At 38.8% G+C, this 22112-nt stretch overlaps 1 protein-coding gene across 1 annotated transcript; it reads left to right on the forward strand.

Annotated features, from left to right (window-relative positions):
• Positions 1–621: 621 nt before the first annotated feature.
• On the forward strand, positions 622–14460 carry LOC146137862 (uncharacterized). The gene is made up of 12 exons (XM_083394458.1): positions 622–803; positions 1042–1155; positions 1423–1602; positions 2017–2136; positions 3848–3983; positions 4471–4638; positions 5179–5288; positions 6070–6120; positions 7056–7191; positions 8973–9041; positions 11111–11625; positions 12193–14460. The coding sequence occupies exons 1-12, from the start codon at positions 622–624 to the stop codon at positions 12677–12679; spliced, it is 2268 nt and encodes a 755-aa protein (XP_083250584.1). The 3' UTR covers positions 12680–14460.
• Positions 14461–22112: the final 7652 nt, after the last annotated feature.

The raw sequence follows: 22112 nt of genomic DNA on the forward strand, positions 1-22112 counted from the left end.
TCAACTTTCTTACCAAAACTGAAGCGCATAAATTAATTAAAAATACATGGAAAGTGGTTCTGCTTGCTTTGTACTGTGTTCAATTGGCCTAGAATCTGGACACCTAACTTGATATTCTTAGTTAAAAACACGGGAAAAGGAGGGGCATCAATCTTCGAAATGGTTTTTAGGAGCGAAAAATTACACGTTATGTTATAAATACCTTTGCAAAACTAAAGCACTGTGCTATATTAACGCTTTCTTTCACAACTAATGAACCCTCCTACGAAAGGTGTCAATTTAATAATGCTAAAACCAAGAATTCTACATTGGTAGGTAAGTTTTCAAAAACAATACCATCCCACACAAGATGAGGTTATTATGTCCACGTAAACAGCATTTCACCCAATTTAGCGCTTACCGGTACCTGAGAGAAAGCAATCGGATATTTTAACGCCATATTGTATTTCTTTCAAAGACGATGCAAATCCTATAGGCAGTTTTGTTTCAGTGAAACTTAAAAGGGCTGGTTTGTAGAGTTTCCTGTGGCATTTTCACCTTAGCTTCGTTGTCAGTAAATTCCAGCGAAGGCACAAAGGCGGCGCCCGGCTATATTTGTTCGTCCCTTTGTTGGGCGACATAATGCCACGGGCGGCGGGTGCCACTACAGGCTTTGCTTCGGCGAGAAAAATCGCTTTTACCGCGTACGCCGCTCGGCGTGAATTCCGGTTTTCGAGCAAACTCGGCCTGCTGGTTCCTTCCGACGACCACGCGGCAGCGCCGGCGCAGGACGCCCGCGAGAGAGCATTACGTCACTTTAAAGCGTCGGTCTTTTTGAAGTGCTTTTTTCCCTTTAAATGTACACAGCAGAGACCTCGTGCTCGCTCTCAGCTCTGCGACTCGGCGGCTGGATTTCTGTGAATGGCTCGGGCCAAGGTTTTGCTTGCGCAGCCGAAGGTATGTTTGGTGTGTGCGGAATTCGCTCTTAGCGCGTAGGTGGTTTGTTTAAAATGAAGAACCAACCGAGGCAGCGTACTCGTTAAGTCCTACCTAACCGGATAGTCACCAGCACAGCGTCGGGCTGCCGCAACTTTTCTCATCTGGTCAACAAGGAGCAACTTTTTATGCAGAGGCGACAGGGGCAGGAAACAAAACTGGCTTCCTTGAGTCGGAAAGGTTCGTTTTTTTGTGGCACTATTCAGCTACTGTAAAAATATATTGTGAACCCTGCTTCTTAAATCGTTGTTGTATGTTAGATTTAAATCGTAATTTGTAAATCTATACCAGTATCAAAGGTAGGCAGTTTAACATAAGTTCAATATATAAAGTTAACATTCCAAAATTGTCCAGAACCATAAATATAATATTTTATAGTGCTCTATCAATTAGGTAGTTACAGTACTTTTAGAAAAGTATTTAATATTATGAATGTTTACTTTCAAGCTTTGTAGTGGTTATGACCACCAGACCCTCACATGGGTCGGAAGATGGTCACCCCAGAAGTCAGGGGGCAGCCGACTGGGGTTCAACCAGATACCAGCCAGTTGAGCAAATTGGTGTTGGTGCGTATGGTGTTGTGTACAAAGCCAAGGACACAAGTCCGGATGCCACTGACAAAGACAAGTATGCTGAATCTTCCTTTTTTGGTATTTGTTTAATGTTTTATTTTTAGCCATCCGCTGTATGTTGATTGTAAATATTGACCAGGAAGTTGTTTGCTCTTCTGCTACTTTGCTTTTGTGCACTGCCAGTAATAAAATGCCATTTCAGCATGACCTTTACAAAATTTATTAGCTAGAGACCAATAGAAATTCACAATTTTTAGAACACTTTTGACAATAATTGTTAAAAAAAAGTATTGCTTGAGTTTCATTAAGTTCTAGCATATTTTTCAAGGGCTTTTTTAAAAACATCCAACTTTCTATGTAACAAACTCTATTATTATTACTATTGCTGGTGCATTTGACACCTGGTAATAGAAAACATATGGCGATGCATTCATCTTGTAAATTCAATGTCATCTTTAATATTTTGCAGGTTTGTTGCTATGAAATGCTTGCGTGTGGAAAACACAGAACAAGGTATGCCTCTCAGCACTGTCCGAGAGATTGCCCTGCTAAAGCAATTGGAGTCGCTGGAACACCCAAATGTTGTCAGGCAAGTGCTGTGCTCTTTTTGTAATGTGGGAAACGCTTTATTAATTTATGTCGTGAAACTAGTAAAGCTTCCTTACTAAATAGGCAATTCTAATACAGACCTGAAATATCGGATTCTTTTTGTCAAGACAACTCATTATGGGCTAAAATGAACTGTATTTTTATTCTATGAACTACTCTATTTTTACATTGGTATGCTGTGGAGATGCTCTTGAAATTCCTTCCCGGCACGCTAACGGCCCTTCATAATAGGGTTAATGGTATGTTACCCTTTTGTCATTTAGATTGGCGTCACATTCCATTTAATCAATTCTGGGTTTAACCTTACTAAGTCATTCTTTTTCATTGGTACTTGGTTGGCAAATTCCATAAATTTACTTTTGTTGAAAGGTTTATTTTAAATATGAAGTGTCATCTAATGCAGTTGTTAGGACAACAAGCACACTGGTGTTGTGATAGCATTGCCAACAGAAACAAAGTTTTCATGGGAACAGTCGAGCTTGCCCTGGTTAGGGCATTTCCATTGGAGTTCCCAGGTTATAAAAATACACTCTTAAGGAAGGAAATGATTTGCAATAAACTGAATTTAGCTTGATACGGCAACACAATGGAACACTGACTCAAACAAGATGTGCGAATGTGCAGGCAGCGATGCAGCACCAGGACACATGCAGTGTTGTAAAATCACATTTATTTTAGAAATCCCAATGTACATGGTTAGACGATAACACTTAAAAAATACTGGTTTACGCAAACATTTACTTATTGCTGGCCCCAAATCCTTCCCCGTTCACTGGAGTTTTGACCAATGCTTCGCACCCAACTTGCTGTGTGCATAAGAGTTAATATTCTGAATGGGAAAATACGTCAAGAGGGCTGATGGCTTGGCCTATACAATTTCATCTTAAAAATATATATAACATGCCTGGATTGAGGATGTTGGTAACACAACACCACCCATAGTGGGTGGCTATGCTTAAATGAGTTTTTTTCACTACCTTGTATGGGTAAAGGCAATTTTTCATTTACTTGTCTTCAAAAACAAATAAGGAAATGTTTCTAAAGATTAAAAAGAAGCCAATTCGAATAATAGCAGCTTGATTAAATAATTAAATTAATGATATCTTATAAAGATGTCCGATACTTGGCATTTTAATCCTACACCGGTACCTGATATTTTAGACAAACATATGGCAGTCAGTTCCGATTGCCAATGATGTCATTACTATGCTCAAAGAAACAAAATAAAAGATAATTTTTTCCAGGTTATTAGACAAATTTGCATTTCACAGAAATCCAGCGTTGTTAACCCGTTATTTTTTATTGAATTTACATTTTAAGGTAAAAATTAATGCATTGAATGATGGATCATTGCTCAAATACCTATAATTAATTTGGTAATAAATCAGGGTTTATGTCAGCCCTATATACTAGGGCTTTCAAACGATGTTGAAAATAAATAAAGAGTTATTCGAAACGTTCAAAATGATACCTACTTCTGTATGGGCTTTGATATTCTTATCACGTCTTACTACAACCTCCAACCATTATGCTCCAAAGACTATTATATTTGTTTCTTTTATTCTAAAGTATTGAGAATTGATTTTAGGCACTGGTAAGACTTGGAATTGTTTCTTTACTTTTTGTAATAGAATTGGCTGTAATTACCCTTTGATCTGCCTTTAAGTGAAACTGTGTGGATGTTTTACCAGGTTGCTTGATGTATGCACAGGGAGGCAGACAGTGCGCGAAACACAATTGATGCTTGTGTTTGAACATGTGGATCAAGACCTCGACATGTTTCTTAAAAGCACTCCCGAATCTGGATTGGAAGCAAGCAAAGTTAAGGTAGGTATCTCCAGCAATGCCCACATGGAACCTGCCATTGTCTTGTAACTGATTTATTTATTTAAATATTAATCTATAAAGTTTTAACCTAAAACTTAAACCTGCTAATAGCAAAATTTCCATATGTATTGGTATTTTTTTCGCTGGTCTTGCATTTTAAACTTGTTGTATTTTTTTGAAAAATGTTTATTTTGTTTTCAAATAAGACTCCACCAATTTAGTAGTGTGGTTAGTATTATCCCATCCTATTAGCTATTTTTTTTAATAAAAGAGCTAAATTTTAACTTGTCTGGTAACATAACACACCTTTAAAATATAACTAATTGAAAAAAAGGAGTATTGTTGTTTAAGTGACACTCTTGTTTAGTTTGATACCAGTTTTAATGTTTCACTTAGTGTTATTGCTTATTGAAATATATTATTAAAAAATATATAATATATTATTATTAACCCAGCTTCTAGTTAAATTTATTTATTTTGTTTACAGAATATATTGTACCAACTGTTGACCGGCCTTGATTTCTTGCATTCAATGCGAGTAATTCATCGTGATTTAAAGCCCCAGAATGTTCTCATCACAAGAAGTGGAGATATAAAAATTGCAGATTTTGGTCTGGCACGGATTTACAGCATTGACATGGCACTGACTGCAGTGGTAATACTTGGTATATTTTTTTGGTGTTATGTTTTTAGGGCCGATTTTCTGCATTCGTTTGCGTGTTGATTTAGAAAAAGCTTATTTTCATGAATATAATACTTTCTGTGCGTTTTTTACTTTTGCTGCTCCTGTTGTGTTCATCAAACACTTTTGAGAGGACCCAATTTTGAATTTCTAATTTTCAACACAGCTCAACGTACGGTTTTGTTTTATATTTGGAATAAATACTGTTCCATATACAGGACAAGGATAATAGTTAATGATGATTGGCGAATTGGATTTCATATAAAATTAAGTTTTATAAGATTTTTTTAATTTAATTAAAGCTTATTTTTCGCATGCGGAGCCCCCGAAATATGAAAAATATGGAGCCCTTATCGGCTTATAAAAAAAATGCGTCCGACTATTATTCGGTATAGCAAGCTTCGAAAAAGTATTTTTCCCCAATTTATATAACACAGACAAGAAGCTGGGCGCAAAGCGAATATTCACCACTTTCCGTCACCCAACGAAACTCAAACTCTTATTTTTGCTTAGGTTGTGACGCTGTGGTACCGCGCTCCCGAAGTTCTGCTGCAGGACAGCTACGCATCGCCAGTCGACCTTTGGAGCGTCGGATGCATCTTTGCTGAGCTCTACAACCGAAAGTACGTGAACGCTAGTATAGAATATACCCGCAAGAGTTGTAAACAAGACCCTTTGGTCTTACTTTGGTCTTTAGGTCCGCAAAATTACGTTCGGTCGTTTAAATCGAAAGCGTGCTCTTTGTCTGTCCAAATAGCTGGCGTCAAACGATGGCAATCCGTAATCCCAAACAACACTCCATCCAAACAATATAGTATAGGAATTTTTGTGGTATTCAACATGAACGCCGAAACGTTGGAGAACAAATGTAATGACAGGAGGAACTAGTTTTTGAATAATATATACATGGCAGCAACGGTTTATATTTATACACTTGATTCCAGGTCGTGAAGCAAGCCTTAACAAATTACTTTTTAGTCATTTTACCCTATAAATACCATTTGACAGCCGCAGTTTGCTTGAACTGCGGATCATTTTCAACCCGTATAGTAAGTTTATTTCTCAATTTAATCAGTTTATTTAGCTATCCAATCAACATTGGACAACGTGGACCACAAATCTTTTGCGATTTTTCTCTTATTTCATTCCTAAATACGTGTAATCCCGCAATATATCATGCCTATTGCATTTTTTCAAGTCGAATAAGATATTTAATCATCACGTCTGTTAGTGGGCTTCGGGTTACTTACAGCAGGAGTTTTTATGTCTTTGTTGGCTTCGAGTGTTTGTTCTGTAATCAGTGACAACGTCTTTTCGACGTTCTAAGCCGATAAGTGTGCATTCACTGTGCATAGCTTACGAGTGTGGTACGCGCTGACGCGAAATGTGTTTGTTTGCTTGCAGACCCCTTTTTCGCGGAACGGGTGACGTCAACCAACTCAAAAAGATTTTCGAGTAAGTTTAACTTTTACGAAATCAGTTTAAATGCCGACAGACAGTTCTTTGTAGACCGTCAAATAAAAACAAGCTTTTTTCTACATTGATGTATAACTGTTCTGCTTAGTTTCATATCATAATTTTACAAAATGGCGACAAAGGTAATTAAATTGACACGGCGTTTACTGTTTATGCTTCATTTAGTACTTCGTGTGGTAGACAACTCTGTCATGGCACATAGTAACATTGACTAGCAATTTTTTCATTGACTAGCTATTCTTTTGGGTGCAGTTGACTCGATGTACCTTACGGTGTTTCGCTGCACCCTGGAACAAATAACTGTAATTTTCTTTGTAAACTTTGTACTGCGTTCTAGTTGTTACGGTTCGAAAAAAATAAAATTCTATCTATCTATCTTTTCAGAATTTGAAACCAAGCAGGAAAATCACTTCAGAGAAAATCTCTTAACCTAGGACTATTTTTTTAGCTAAGCTTAGCAAACTTTTTTACTTTTTTTACATTTTTGTGAATTTAATTGGACAATATCCAACAGGGCATTTAAAAATACATCAGCACAATGCGCCGACTTTTCCATGGGCCCTGTTAATCTTAGTATTTTATTTTATTAAACACTGCTCCCAGTGGCGTGCTCTGCCTAGAGCATAAACGTGTCTCCTTTGTCCTTCATTTGAGACGTGCCTTTGTTAATGTTAACATCTACTTTTGTAAGTTAAGTTTTATTTTTATGCTGTGTTTATTATTATTAGCGTTGATAACTTTGTTTATCATTTTATTTGAATAACGAACTAAGTTTTTGTAATCATTATTGTGTTTATTCTCTGTTATCTGATAAAGACTTCAGTCGACATCAACTTTCAGGCGCCTTTCCGAGCCCAAACGACAACCCAAATATTTTAAACTTTACTTTTGTAGCGAAAATTGTTTTCTCGAAGGTTTATTGGCCGGCCGTCGGAGGACGAATGGCCGCTAGATGTCGCAATGCCGTTCAACTCCTTCCCACCGCAAACCGCCCAGTCTCCGCTGCGATTCGTGCCTGAAATGGACGCCGACGCCGCCGCTTTGCTGATGGTGCGGCGCGCTAAAATTCACCTCGTTTCCATGTCCGCCATGCTGGCCTGAGCCAGACTAGGACAAAATTTATTTTAGCTTTTTAAAATTAAATTAGAATTAAAATTAATGCATTCCATTTTTTCCAAATTAGATTAGAATTAGATCATTTTAAGTTTTCTCGAATTAGATTGGAATTAAAATTACCGAATTATTACAAAAACGAATTTCATCTGCAACTACTTTTAATTGTTTACAATCAATTGCATTTAAATAGCAAATTAGTCTAATTAGAAGGTGAATGAGAAATATTCCTGTGCTAAGATGTATGCCTTTTAGCATAGCATATGCCTTTCAGACTGTAAAAATCACCTATTGTTCCAACCAAAAAGTTTTAATTCATATTCCTTGTTCCAACTGAAAGACTAAAAATGCCGTTTGACAAAGTAACATTTTTGGTAAAATCCAAATTAGATTAGAACTAGAATTAGAGCACACAAACAATTTACAAATTAGATTAGATTTAGCTGCATTTTGTTTTAATTTATTATTAATAAGAAAACTAGAATTATCTCTTTTTAAGTCTGGCCTCTTTTTAAGTCTGGCCCAAGCCCTGGCGCCATCAGCTAGAAATGCCTGGCGTCCGCTCGTCGCTGTTGCCTGCACTGCTGGCCGGCAGACTTTGACAACTAGATATTTTTTCGACATTAAAGAATTGGATTAAAATGCGACTAATTCTATTTTAATTTGTGAATTGCTTGTGTGCTCTAATTCTAGTTCTAATCTAATTTGGATTTTTAGTCTCTCAATAGAAATTGATTTTTAGCCTCTCAGTAGAAACAAATAACTGAATTCATATTCTTGGTCGAAAAGACTTAAGTGATTTTTACAGTCTGAAAAGCATAGGCTATGCTAACACATTAAATTAGCCTACAAATATTTACATTTAGGCATTCTAATAAAATAAATTGCAATTTAAATTAAATTGATTGTGAATAATTCATTGTAATGGTAGTTCAAATTCTAGTTTAAATTTTGGTTTTCAAGGATTTAGTAATTCTAATTTTAATTTGAGAAATAAATGATATAATTTAAAAAAACTAAGATGCTTTAATTCTAATCCAACTTACAAAAAGCTAAAATAATTCTGCTTTTGAGCCTTTCCTATACACAGAGTGGTTCCTTTTATTCTATTCTCCCGTGGCCCGATAATTTTGCTCGGTGACCGGTTGTTATTTACGGCTCGTAGTTAAAACTTTGCAAAGACTATCTGGACATCACCACTGTAAAAATGCTGGAATATAATGAACAAAATGGATGCGGATATTGTTTTTTAAAATATGGCGGAAGCGATTAAAATTTCTTGACAAATTCTTGACTTTATTAGCGACAAGCCAAATCAAATAACCTAGCAAAGATTTCCTCCAATGTTAAGTATTCATAGGGTTTAAGTTGAAACACTTTAGGTAGTAAGGAATCTCCCGCAGAGAATAAAATGTAAAAGAAAGATTCTTGTTTTCGTCTCTGATAATCTTAAACTGTTTATAAATATATATTTCTGTTAAAATTTAAGAAATGATTTTATGTTTTACCTGTTTTTATAAACAGTTTAAGATTATTAGTGTTTAAGTTGCGCTGCTTAAAATTATTATGTAAAAGTCTTAAATGGCGGATTACGTTAAACTTAAGCTTTTCGAAGCAGAGTCGGAGTACATAACCAACCTAAGCGGTCGGTAATTCACAGCTTCCAAGATAATTTTTATCCTTGCGTGAAAAACAACAGTTGTTTTGCTTTTTTGCAGAAACTACTCGTATTTCGACCAAGTCAGAGACTGACGGCCAAGGCAGCTCTCGAGGACCAGTTTTTTAAGGTACGCTTTCGTTTTGCTCTATTAACTAACGAGATCATCTAAATCAGTAGCGCTTAGCCTTTTTCCTCACTGCACCCCTTTCAAATCACCCTCCAATCCTCGCACCCTCTTCTAGAATTGCTTAAATAACAAAACCGTTGTAATTTTATTTTTTTACAAGTAACTGATAACACAATACCAAAATGTGAGTTAGTTTTATATTTATTTGAGCAAAGAAATAAATTACAGTAATGCGTTTTCTGTGTCTGATTCAGCATCCCCACACCCCCTTGAAACAGTTCTCGCACCCCTTGGGGGTGGAGCAACCCTGGTTAGGAAGCCCTGATTTAAATAAAGAGTTTCTCGGTGGGGCCTAAACCATTGCTAAGTTTTAAAGCGATCGGTTGAAATTGACAGCACAGTATTAACCTAATTTGAAGTGTATAGCACAGTGGTTCTCAACCTTTTTGGCTTGCGACACCCCTCATAAATAATAAATAGATTGCGGCACCCCTACTAGATTTTTTCGTAGGTAAATCACTAGAATGTCACAATTAACGGATTTATTGCACTCTTATCTTACACAAAAAGTTGCAAGAGTTGAGCAAAAAACAGATTTTTTAAGATTCTCAAATATCTCTCGGCACCCTTGAGCATTAGAAAGGGCACCCCGGTTGATAACCACTGGTATAGCACAACCGCGTGTACAGCCATGTGTATAGATAGTATGCAAAGGCGGGGCATGGATAGAACAGCTACGTTGCAGTAGTTTGCAAAGCGTTTGTTGGGTCGAAAGACAGGATCATCATCAGATGGCTGTCACTTGTGACATGCAATCATGTTGGCGTCAATTCACTGCGCTTCGGGGAGAAACATGATCTATCGAAAACCTTCCTTCCACTTACACGGCTATCACATCCAGTGTTAGTTTTACAAAAGAAGTGTTAGAGCAAAAGCTTTTTTTAGAAAACACCCATGCTCACGACCCGATTCAATCCGAACGATTTCCACTAAAATTTACTGCACCGGCCTAAAAAAGATATTGTAGAAACTTTTTGGGGGCCGATGTACTGAATAGCATATAGGTTGATTGTAGAAATTTATTTTGAGAAACCTCTTTAATCTTTTCAGTAGTGTCACGCCATGAGCATTAATGTAAATTGATACTAGTGGATAGTGACATAAAACTATATATCAGTCTAGTACTAAACAAGTGAATTGACACTCCATTGCCACATGAAAAGAGTAAAATGCCCCATCCACCCCACTTCACCTGATCACCACTTTATAGGCCATTTTTTCCTATAGTCGAACAAACCAAATGAACGGTAAGAAGCACTTTTTTGTAATATTGCAAGGGGTGGACAAACTCCAGCTCGCTCACATATATATTTGTGACTTTTAGCAGAAGGGTAATATCCGAATTGACGTGAGAGGTGACATGTCGTTTTTAAACAATGTTTTGATTAACATTGTACGCTAAATCATTGTGATAAAACAGTATTGTTTTTATATCTTAACATTAAACTTTGTTTGCCGTTTGGCATAGCTTTTAGTCGTATGTAAAACCAGTCCTTGGGGCCAATCCCCCTCTTTGTTTCTGATGGTATCCAGCTTGAGGTCAGCACAGTGCGTCAAACTCCATAATATTAAATAATTTGTGCCTGTGTTTTCAACATTCTGTTGTTTCGCGCCTATACTCCGGGAGTCTCCGGCGTTCCAGTTTAAAATTTACAAAACTTTTAATCCACACTTTATCCACTTTACGGCGCTTTACACAACTGAATTTCAGAATGTTCCTTGAAATTGTGCGCACCTTGCAATATTACAATGGCGATTTAGACAAATTAGTAATCTATTCAAAATATTTTAAAAAAGAAAAAAAATGATATTAAAAAGGTCAAAAATATGAAACTGTAATTTAACCATTGAGCTGTAGAAATTATGGAGGACTGAAATTTTGTTGAAATTTAACTATTAGAAAACCAAACTTAAATAGCTGCATCTTGACTTTTTTACTCGTTCACTAAAAATCAGCTGCAATGGAAAGTTTATACAAAGATTTCTAGAAGGTTCCTTGTTTTTTGCAGGACGTTGCCCTCTCGTCTTCTGAACCGGCCCTCTTCTCAGGCGAGATCAACCAAGCGGTGACGTATGGTCGCGGCGCCGCGTCCACGTCATCAAGTCGCGGTCGACTGCCTTACGCCATGATGATGACGCGCGGCGCCGCTCAAACAAGCGCGTCGTCCCCGGGGGGTCACGCGTCGAGGGTGTACGACCCCAAGTACGGCGAGGACCCCGGACACGAGGGGTACGATTGTCCCGATGGGGCCGACCCCACTGGGGCCGCGGGGATTTCCCGTCGCTCGACTATCACGCCCGCGCTGGAGCAGGTTTCCACGCAGGACAACCCCGAAACGTCACGGCCCCGCCCCCGGGCCTTCGGGAATCCCCTCCCGCTGGACGCCCGCGACGGCGCATCCGGTTCCAGGCGCGTTGACCCCCAACCCCCGTCGCCCGGCAGCGCGCAGGACAGCGCGTTCCTCACCCCGCCTTCTGACCTCGCTTCCTCGTCATCCGGCTCTATGACGTTATCGACGTCCAGGTGCGAAAAAATTAACTAGCGCTTGACGCAATTTTTAAGTGGTCTCCGTTTAAATGCATATGGGCTGAGTATAGCTGCTACAGCTGTGTTAATTGTTAAGTGTATTGTATCATTAGATCTTTCAAAAATTATTTGGGCTTAAATTTGTACCTTAAAAAGAAGATTCTCATGTCAAGCAAGTTAAGCAATGACATATTATATTGCCAAAGTTTTTACATTGTACTAACCCTTCTCATAAAATAACAATTCAAAAACGATACTTTCCTTAAAACGTAATACGGCGCTTTCCTTAAAGGGCATCGATAGTATGGTGCACTTTGGCGATTTGGAATTTACACAATACTTTTTTAAAATGCCGTTAAAAATGACCATTAAAACTATTATTAATCATTATGTCTTAGATTTAAAGAATATGGTTAACTATCACAACGAAAACTTTTCTTATGTTACAAAAAATCTTGTATCACGTTTACGTAATTAATCTAAATTCAAAAGTTACTCGCAAGACATAAAATTTAAAGCCCAAGTTGTTTAATAGGCCGTCATTTCTTGCATTTTGTTTTCCAGGCATTCTTCCACGTCTTCCGAACCGCATCACCAGCCCCCTCCAGCCAGTGTCGGCTCCACAGGCGAAAACCCAACCTTCGCTGCTGCCAGCGCAACGGATCCCGCGTCTTGCACGGCTCCGGATCAAGCCATGTCCGAAACCGGGCTGGTCCAAAGACGCGAAAGGGGCCAGGCTTCGACCTCTGTCCACAGCCGGATGTCCTGGACCACTGACCCCCTTCCTGACCCGGCCCTTGCCCCTGAGCAGCTGCCCGTCCCAAGGGGGGGTGAATTTCCTCACTTGGGGGCGCTGCCGCACCAGGGTGCCTTTCATACCCCGGTGTCCCAGAAAGTGCCGTTTGAACATTCCGACCACGTGGCTTCTGGTTCTGATTTACTGAAGGCCGATTCGTCTCGCGACTCACCGATGCCGTCTAGCGGTTTATCGTCGCAGGGTTCGTTCGACAGCGGTGAGAGCCATTCCAAACAGCCGCGCCCTGAGGAATAGCCATGGCAAAATGGAAAAAGAGAGAGACGCCTATGAGCGATAGATGCTTTCGCGCTCGCTTGGAACCTGTCAAAAGGCAAATATGTCACTTCTCGTTAAATGCTTATCGAGCGTCGCGTTGAGCTTATCCAAGCTAAACTCCACGTACATTACATAGTCATCATTTCGACACTTCTGTTCGCATTTTGTTTTCATTATTATTATTTGTTGTGCCTTTGTTTTTGACCTCCGATCACTACCCTAAAAACTCTCACTGCCCAGCTATGTTTTCTACTTGCGTTTTCTCGAATGCTATCCCTGCCATCGTTTACAATTTGAACGTGAATGTGGCAAATAGTTTCAAGGTGCATTTTTTGTGAGGTGTTTGGGCGCCACGGTATTCTTTGTCAACAATGCAAAATGTGAGTTCATGCGTTTTCCTCTTAATGCCGTTGAACGTTGCTTTTAAAAGGTAAAATTGTTCGGTGTATTTTCCAATTAGTTTTCCAACCGACGAGCATTGTTTTGTTAATTTAGCAAAACACTGGTTCAAATGTTTATTTTAGGTGCTGTTCCCTTCCCTCTCAAACGAGCGATGATTTCTGTTGGAGCCAAAAAATACGCTGAGTTAGCTTTTTTAGGCAGTTCCATGCTCTGTGTGATTCAATTTGGGCGTTGACGTAGCGTTAAGCTGCTATCCACCGGACTATCCACTGTATTGGTTTGAATTCGATTCTCTAATCAGCATGCGTTCGAGTTTAATGCAACGTCGCCGCCTAGGCCAACGTATGCCAAAAACTGACCGCACTCAAGTTATGTACGCACGGTAAAACGATTGATTTTCTACCCACTGACTCCGAATTCGCCATAGTTTCTTGTCACCTCAACTGCATACGCTGCTACTACCCCTGCCGCTGTTCTTGTTTTTCTCTTTTACGCGCTGCTCATTCACGCTAAATTTCCTGAAATTTTCGTCGTTGACCTCTTCCAAGTCGCCCCCGCTCTTTACCGTACAATCGTCGCGAGAAATGCCTCCAACCCTATTTGTGTGTATTTACATTCTACGCGTCAATCGCCTCGAATCCGTGCTTTTCCGTTCGACGAGTGGTTATGGACCGAAAGGAGCATGGATAGGTTTGCGGAAAAGGCGACGTTTCTCGTCCCGACTTGTTGTAAAGAAGCCTAAAACGGCGAGTTTGCAACGGCCTTGTGTAAAACGTTCTACTTTTTTTCTTTTTTGTTTGCTCGCATTATTTCTGTCTTGCCGTACAGTTCAATTTTGTTACGCAACCCACTCGCAGACGACCATATTTTACCGTGATTATCTCGACAACCTAAATCAACTACTACGCTATACCACCAAAATCCCTATATCACTACTAAAATCAGCTTTTTAGTTGTAATTCTGCTTTGGTTCGCCCTTCGAATTTGTAAGTCCGTCACTATTTTTAAGGATAACTCCGTTGCTTATCGATTGCTTCAACTCGTCTTGGTTTCTCAGTAGCAAGGAAAACTGCGACTTTAAAACATTTGTATATATAATCTCGCTCCCTATTGGACTTTGCCTTCTTTCTTCGAAATCATGTCAAATCACTCTTTCTCCTCCAAAACCGTCTTTCGTCGTGCCAAATATTCTCTCGTTTCTTTTGGGCCCCTTTTTGTCTGTCGTGAACGCCTGTCGCCCGAAACAGTAGTCCGATAATTACTGATATTGCTGCTACTACTTGCGTTCTGTCGTGTCGTTTTTCGGCCGTGTACTTGTACAAGTCGCCCCATTTCCCGCTGGTTAGCCGTGCCTCTACTGTACAGTGCGGTGAGACCTGTTTTCGATTAAACAACACTCGTTGGTTTGAAGGGGTTTGTGTTTTGGATTCAATGAATGCAGAAATCAAAAGCTCCTTTAAGAGCTTTAGACAAAAAGGTTAAACGTTTTTTCAATGGGACGTTTTATTGAGGGGTAATATGATAGCTAAATGTCCGAAGTACAAAAAAAATGAGAATGACGGATATTGTTTCCCGTCCAAGTTGTTTCACACAGGAAAAAGAACATTACCAAAATGGCTATGTTCTTAATATCCGTCGCGATATTTTTTTGACATATAGTTATATTAATTATCTAAACACCCGACCTTCGTTGTCAATGACTTGACTTGAATCATTGCAAGTTTGTCTTTCGGCAAAACTACTTGACTTCAGTCATGTTGTCAAATGACTTGACTTGGGCTTAAGACAGTTATGCAAAATACTTGACCTATAATTAGGTGATGTAGTTGAAAACATTAAAAAATGGATTATTTGAGTCAATTTCCGATTAAAAACAACTTTGCTTGCTCTTTATTTCGTTTTTAATGTTAAATATTCTAAATAATCTGTGATCAGGTCATTAATAAACAAATATTACAATGCACAACTGGGTCAAAATCGTTTGAAAAAGACCTAAATCTGTCGGAACTATGCCTAAATTCAATGGAATAAAGCCTAAGTTCATGGGAATAAGGCCTAGATTCATCGGATTAAGTCCCAAATTTGTTGAAAGAGGGCCTAAATGGCCAAAATAACGCCCGAACCTGTTGGTAGAGGGTAAGGGACGATCGGGGGCCATCGGTCTGGCATCGGCCGTTTTGGTGACTACGTTTGGTCGCCCTAGTCTGACCGGCAGGGCGCCGCTGTTTTCGCACCGGATTTGTGGTCCTGTTTGGGGTTATTGGTGGTTAATGGGTTGTCCGTTTGGGTGTAGTGTACTAGATAGAATATGGCTACGAGATGTTTTTACAGCCATGCACCAATCCATTGCGTTTACTATATGTTAGGATCAGGACTGCGAAGTCGGTTAAAAATAACCCGAGTTTTACTTTGACACCTTCTTATCGTTGGCACCTTCTTCACTCACACCTTTTTCTTATTGCTTAGACTTTTAGTAAAGATGGGGCGTATGAGACAGTCAGGCAGAACCTTTCGTAATTTCCACGCCAGAGCTCTCTTTGTGGCGCTGACCGCTTTTCGTTGTATTAGTGTTTTATTATTTTACTTGTCGCTTATTTTATTACAACTAAAAGACACGCATTGTAGCGCTTGGCAGCCGACAGGCCGTGAAGTAGAGCTCTGGAATAGTTTAACGTAACAAATTGGCGAGCACGCCAGGACTCTATAGTTGAGGGGAGAAGCGATACACGCTGCATGTCTTTTACGTTGCCACCACCTTTTATAGTTGAGGGGCGACAATTCTAAATCGTTTTTAGCCGTTTTTGAGTTTTATTGCAAATGCATCACAGCGAACGAGTATGTAAAAAAACATTTGTTATTAACATGCCTTGACAAAGATTTCCTATTTGATATTAGCGATGGCGAAAATAGCCTTTATCAGTTATCGTCTAACTATAATAAAATAATCGAACGTGCTTTAGCGGCCAACGACGTAAACAGTTGTCACCAAATGAAAAACGAAAGTACGAGGGAATTTGTGTATAGTGTACAAAACCTTGGAAATATAGCCCACCCAGCCGACAATGATCAGCCAATAAAGAACGAAATTCTTTATATTTGTTTTGTTGCGAGGCTTGACCGACAGGACGCTCGCTGCCACGTTTGATTAAGACGTTGATGTAAAACGTGACTTTGTCAAAGCTGCAAAGATGGCTGTACACGCCAACGTTGCGTGTCAGCCTCTACAGAAAGTAGGTATCGTTAGCAATATTGCTAGGTATCGTTAGCAATATTACTTGACTCTATCGTGGTTAACCCTGGCCGTGCAACGTTTATCGAGGAAGTTCACCTTCAGATGGTGGAATTGTCGGTAACCCTCACTGATTTACGAGAAGAAGTGGCTGATCTTCGTTCCATACAACTCTGGATTGCAGAAAAGGAGAAAAACAACCGTCGCAATCGCAAACACACAGCGAGTCGGCCTTTTCTATCGCAGCAAGTTCGTGGTGATCGGCAACGGCAAGAACCCTATATGCTCGACCGACCACTGGTCCAAATCAGAAGTCGAGACGTTCCTCCTCTAGACGAAAGAATTCTGGTCCGGCACCCTATTATGGTCGAAAACTTCGTTTGTGAGCTAATGGTTTCGGGATACGATCAACAGTGTCTCCAGTAACCACCTTGAACCTTCAACGACGGTATGATCGGCCGGTTTTAGCCGAGGCAATGCCGAGGAAAACCCTTACAAAGAAATGCCGAAGCGGTGAAGTGTGCGACGGAAAGGCAAACAAAGCGTCCTTCAATCCTGGCAACCCACACTACATCGTTCAAGTCCGAGCAGCGGTCCACAGGAGCCGGGATAAACAGCCGACGAGAGACTGCGGTCAAGCAAACGCTAGAGGAAGGTTACGCATCCGAACGAACGGAACCAGCACCCGATTGAATATATCCCTACTGGGACACCCAGCCATACCGCCTGACCGAGGCGTACTGTATAGGACAAAGGGCACGTCTGTACCCCGAGGTGAATTTCCTACGTTAACAATGTTGCCCAGGAGGAGGCGGGGGGTGTTACCACGGAATATTTATTCGTTTGTATGTGTTGTTTGCACCATTGCATTTTCACTTGCTTTCTTACTTTTATCTTTACTCTTGTATTTTAAAAATAACTCCGTATTGCACGTATCTGAACCCCATATTTTTTGTACGAAAATTACCTACTTTTCCCTATAAAGTACATGTTTCCTCGTAGGTATATTCCCTACCGCCTACTTTAGACTAAAATTCCCTACCGTAGGGTAATATCCCTACGAGTGGCAGCCCTGATTGCAATCATGAAAACAAATCTGATTCCTCAACCATTGTTGCGTCTTCCATCAACTTCGGGTTGTCGTGAAAACTTTGCGACTACCCGACCCTTTGTGAAAAAGTTTAAAATAATTAAACTTTCGCAAACAAACAGATTTTATAAATTCAAATTAAAAATGGAAGTCAAAACCCTAAACAAAATATATTTCCTTGTTGTTGTTTGACCATAAAATACTAATTACGAATGGCTGGTTACCTCCGTCACGGTGCATTGCTTACATACCGCCAATATAAACAACAAATGCAAAAAATAAGAAATTATTGTAACGTTTAACTACAATTTTTATAAATAACTTTGTTAATATAAAAAAAAAACACCTGCTTAAGCTTGAAATTTCACTGGGAAAAAGCACGAAATTTCACTTTTTGTCGAATGAGTAGTTTAAAAAGTGTCGTTTTATATTTTGACTTTTCGGTGACACGTAGGCATCTAAACATTTCGAGCCCTGGAATAGTTTCGAACCGACAAAACAAGTGATAAAACCAAACATAAAAAAACTATACAGTTACCATGATAGGTTAAAGCAGGGGTCGACAACCTTTTTCTGGTCGCCAAAACCAAACTCAGAAAGGTGTCTGCAGGCCGCACAAAATGCTAAGAAATTGTGTTATTTTCATGTTAGAACAACTGTGAATCGGCCGGGCCTCGATTCGTTTATGCACTTAAAATAGTGTTTAATGTCGATTAAGGAGGCAGTAAAGTGTTGGCGCAAAGCGCGAAAAAAAGCGTTTGTTTGGTTTAAAATTCGAGTTTAAACGTCGTCATTGATACTACTAATGAAAAGCGTAATAAAACTACTTTGAGGGAACGCGATAACATTTAAAATTAATCTAGCTCCGTGTGTGTTAACCTTTTAAGTCAAGGCACACCTGGCGAATGAAGCAAAGGTTGCCGACCCCTGGGTTAAAGTATACATTGTTCAAATATGTTTTTTTAAATTGAGCTATTTCGAAAGTTTTCTGCCTTAAATCGCCTCTTTCCCCGATTGCTTTTTAAAAATAAACGGACAAAACAATTTGGTGAAATAAAACAAGAAATTGGTCCATAATTTACCAATCGTGCATTTTAACCAGGTGGGAAGCTAAGCACAGTAGAACGGTACGATCACAGGAGCAACTCGTGGACTCAAGTTCGACCCACCAACGTTAAACGGTGCTACCATGCAACTTGTGTGTTGCAAGGAAAGATCCATGTTGTTTGCGGGTGAGGATTACAAAGGGAAAAGATCCAACCACCATAAATAAAAAAAAATAAGAATTTTAATAAAATCGTTGAACTGTAATGAGATTTATTGTTGCGTTTCCACCATGTTATACGTTTTCAATAAGATAACAAAACGATGACTTTATATTTAGCGAGTAAAGTTGTTATTTGCCCAACACGCAGTCATGATTGCAATAAAAGCAAATAAAAACTAAAGCTTCAAGAATTTACTAGTTGCTAATATTGTAATTTAAATACAGGGGTAAGGTTTGGTAATAAATAATCAAATGGTTTCATATTTGTATTTGGCCGCACTCGCGATCGGACATAGGTTTTCTTCGTATTTTATGTCATCCAGATATATATAAACAATTGTTCCTGACATTCTTGCTTGCCATAGTCTATCTTTGTTGGTTAAGAATCGCTAAAACATGTGGTTTTGCTTTGTTTTGCAAATTGTTTATATCGTTGTTGTACATCTTGTCAGTTGACACGGAGTCGAGGAGAATTCGGTGGCAACAAGATGTACGATATAAACAATTTGTAATGCACATGCAGTTTCTCTTTATTGGTTATAGATATATTTAATTGTTTCGGACGTTAATGCTTACCATTATTTAACAATATTCGTCGGCTCAGCAATGTAGTTTTTGTTTTGCAAATTGTTTATATCGTTGTTGTACATCTTGTCACAGAGTCGACGAGAAATCGGTGGAAGTTTACGACCCGCAAGAATACGAGTAGACCGTGTGTTTCTACACTGATGATTTTGCTAACTATGCTTGCATTGTTGCAGTTTGAATGGCGCAGAGCCTAATATTTCGTTTGACGAATTCCACAAGGTTCTTTTGCTCCATTCTCCAGTTCCCAATTGCTTCACAAAACCAAGCTGTTACCAACATTAATGTAGTCGTAATTTGGCAGCCAGATAATGCTTAACCTGATATAATTGGATAATTGGATATAAATACCACTCTAGTGTTGCCTGGTCGGGTGCATTCTCTGATCCTGCCTTATATTCATCTATATTAAGTTTTAAACAAAGTTTTTTTTATCGTTTATAACCTACTAGTAACTAGTAAACTAGTAACTAGTTTCTCTTTTAACGCATGATTTATGCACCTAATTTTAAGCTATTTTCGTTTTGTTTCTGCCGATGTGATTAATAGTTAGTTGAGTACTATTTTTTTGCAGCAAGTAAGCTTTTTTTCGTGCTTGTTCTTTTTCAAACAGTTGTTATTCTTATGACGAACCTAAAAAGAAATCGTGAAGAACGGCGTTCCGGTCAAAAAATTATTGGCGAAACAGCGTAAAATATATTCTGTTTTCACGACATCATGTCCCAAAGTGTCTAATATTTTGATGTAATCGCCAAAAAACCCTAGCGTTTTTTTCTTTGCGCGAATCTCATTGTGGTATTTTTTGTATATTTTTTTCTTCTATTTACACATTCTGAAATTGGCAGTTTTGTAACTGTGATTTTTACACTTTGCGCTATTTACGTGTTTTTTGTGCAAAGAGTTGTACGCTCACCTGTAAGATAGCAGTTGATTTTCTGGAAAGGAGTCAGTTTAAAATAAGCGAATGATGAGCTGGGTGCACCAGGCCATTTCCCCCCAAAAATGTATTTTTGCCAACTTCAACTATAAGAAAATAGAAAACATCGCTCGCGAATTTGTTGTCACTTGAAAAAAGTCGTTTCAGTCAAAAGGCAAACTGCTTCTTATTTAACGTTTGAAAAATATTTTTTTGGCAACTTAAACGATATAAAGGCGTGATAACATCTTTGTAATCTACAGCTTTTGTGTTGAAACTAACACCACCACTAACCTAAAACAAAATAAACGAACTTTGTGGTGACTGTGGTGTTCTTGTTGGGTTACTTTTTTGTGGCGTTACGTTTTGACGTTACTTTCTGACGTCATCTCTGTAAAAAATCGTATTTCTTCAAAAACAACAAAACCTTGCTCTATCGAATTTCGCAACAAATTAAATATGATCATCAACTTATCACCCAAGACAAATGCTGTATACTTAGAAAAGGGGGTAGTTAAGATGAAACGCACGCCTTGTCCAGCGTACAAATACGACAGTCTCCAAATTGTGTAATAAAGCCAAATGTACGCAGTAGGCTAAACCAGCAAGAACGTAACACGGCAACCGAGCACATTACTTTGCCGTAGAACGGGTTCTAAACAGGAAGTTTAACTGCCAGATAACTAACATAAAAGTAAGCACAAAGTTTATTTTATACTCGCCAACAACTATATACGAACTAAAATCTTATAAATCGAATAAATCTTAAGATACCGGTAATAGATATAGGTTGTAGTTAGACGAAGAAGGAATATTATAGCCTTGTGCTTTTCAACCCGTGGGATGGTAGGCTACGCACTTGTGCGGATGAAAAAACTTGTAATACGGATGACTAACGTCGCGCGGAAGAATGTGCGGATGAAAATGGTGCATTATTATCTTTTATTATGTGTAATACAGTAATCAAATAAGCTAATGCGCCCACTTATGCGTTACAGGTAGGCTACAATAATACAGTCTTGTATAGTGGTGGTTCCTTGCAGCTTAAGCTATCTATAAGGCTAATAGGCACACGGTTTCATTGCACAAATCCTTTCATTGTTATTTAACAAAACATATTAAAGGTTGCAAACTTACTGTGTTTGTTTTGTGCGGATGGAAACTTTACGAAATAAAATAATACGGATGGAAATGTTAAAGGTTGAAAAGCACTGTTACAGCCTATACAGAAGTAGGTGGCATTTTGTGAACGTTGGATATATCTTAAGATAGTAGTTGGAGGTTATAGCTGGACAAAAAATAGATAACATTTTTAACAGACGTTAAGCTATTCAGGAACCACTGATTTATAGTTAGGAGTATACAAACTTTTCGCTTATTTGTCGTCAAATTTTCGCGATGTTAGAAAAAGTACTTTAGACTTAACAAAGTCAAACTACCGACCGGGGTGTATACAAGTGGGACGCTGATCCAGTCGTAACTATCCAACCAGCCGCAAAAAAAAACTGTTTATGTTCGGTTCCTTCAGCGCAAATGAAAAACAACTCATTTGTATAACACTTATCTATACGCGGATCGCAAAATTAAAGCTAACTTTAAAACGGTTTGAAGATTAGAATTACAAATCCCAAAAGAACTAAAACAAAATAAATACAACTATTCGTTCGCGCGAATTTTGAAAACAAATGTATTTACATAGTAGAAGTTGGCGGCGAAGTTTACGGTTTTTGGGTGGGGACATTGCCAGATGGTTCTGCCCCTGTGTACAATCACAATAATGCTCTTAGCCAATCTACTCTACAGCAAATGTAAACCAATCTGCCACACACTTTGTCGCAAGTAATAAGTTCCCTTTTTATTATTAAGCACAAAACTTTGCGACAAACAGTTTGAAAACCACTGGTGTTAACAGAATTCCTTTAA

Source organism: Ascidiella aspersa, chromosome 7 (assembly GCF_963924565.1).
Source record: "Ascidiella aspersa chromosome 7, kaAscAspe10.2, whole genome shotgun sequence".
Classification (NCBI taxonomy): domain Eukaryota; kingdom Metazoa; phylum Chordata; class Ascidiacea; order Phlebobranchia; family Ascidiidae; genus Ascidiella; species Ascidiella aspersa.

Bases quoted from the DNA above. Each gene is read 5' to 3' on its own strand.
- LOC146137862 (XM_083394458.1), top strand. From the start codon at position 622: ATGCCACGGGCGGCGGGTGCCACTACAGGCTTTGCTTCGGCGAGAAAA. The intron at 804-1,041 runs GTCGGTCTTTTT...CTAACCGGATAG, and splicing joins GCATTACGTCACTTTAAAGC to TCACCAGCACAGCGTCGGGC. The intron at 3,984-4,470 runs GTAGGTATCTCC...TTTTGTTTACAG, and splicing joins TGGAAGCAAGCAAAGTTAAG to AATATATTGTACCAACTGTT.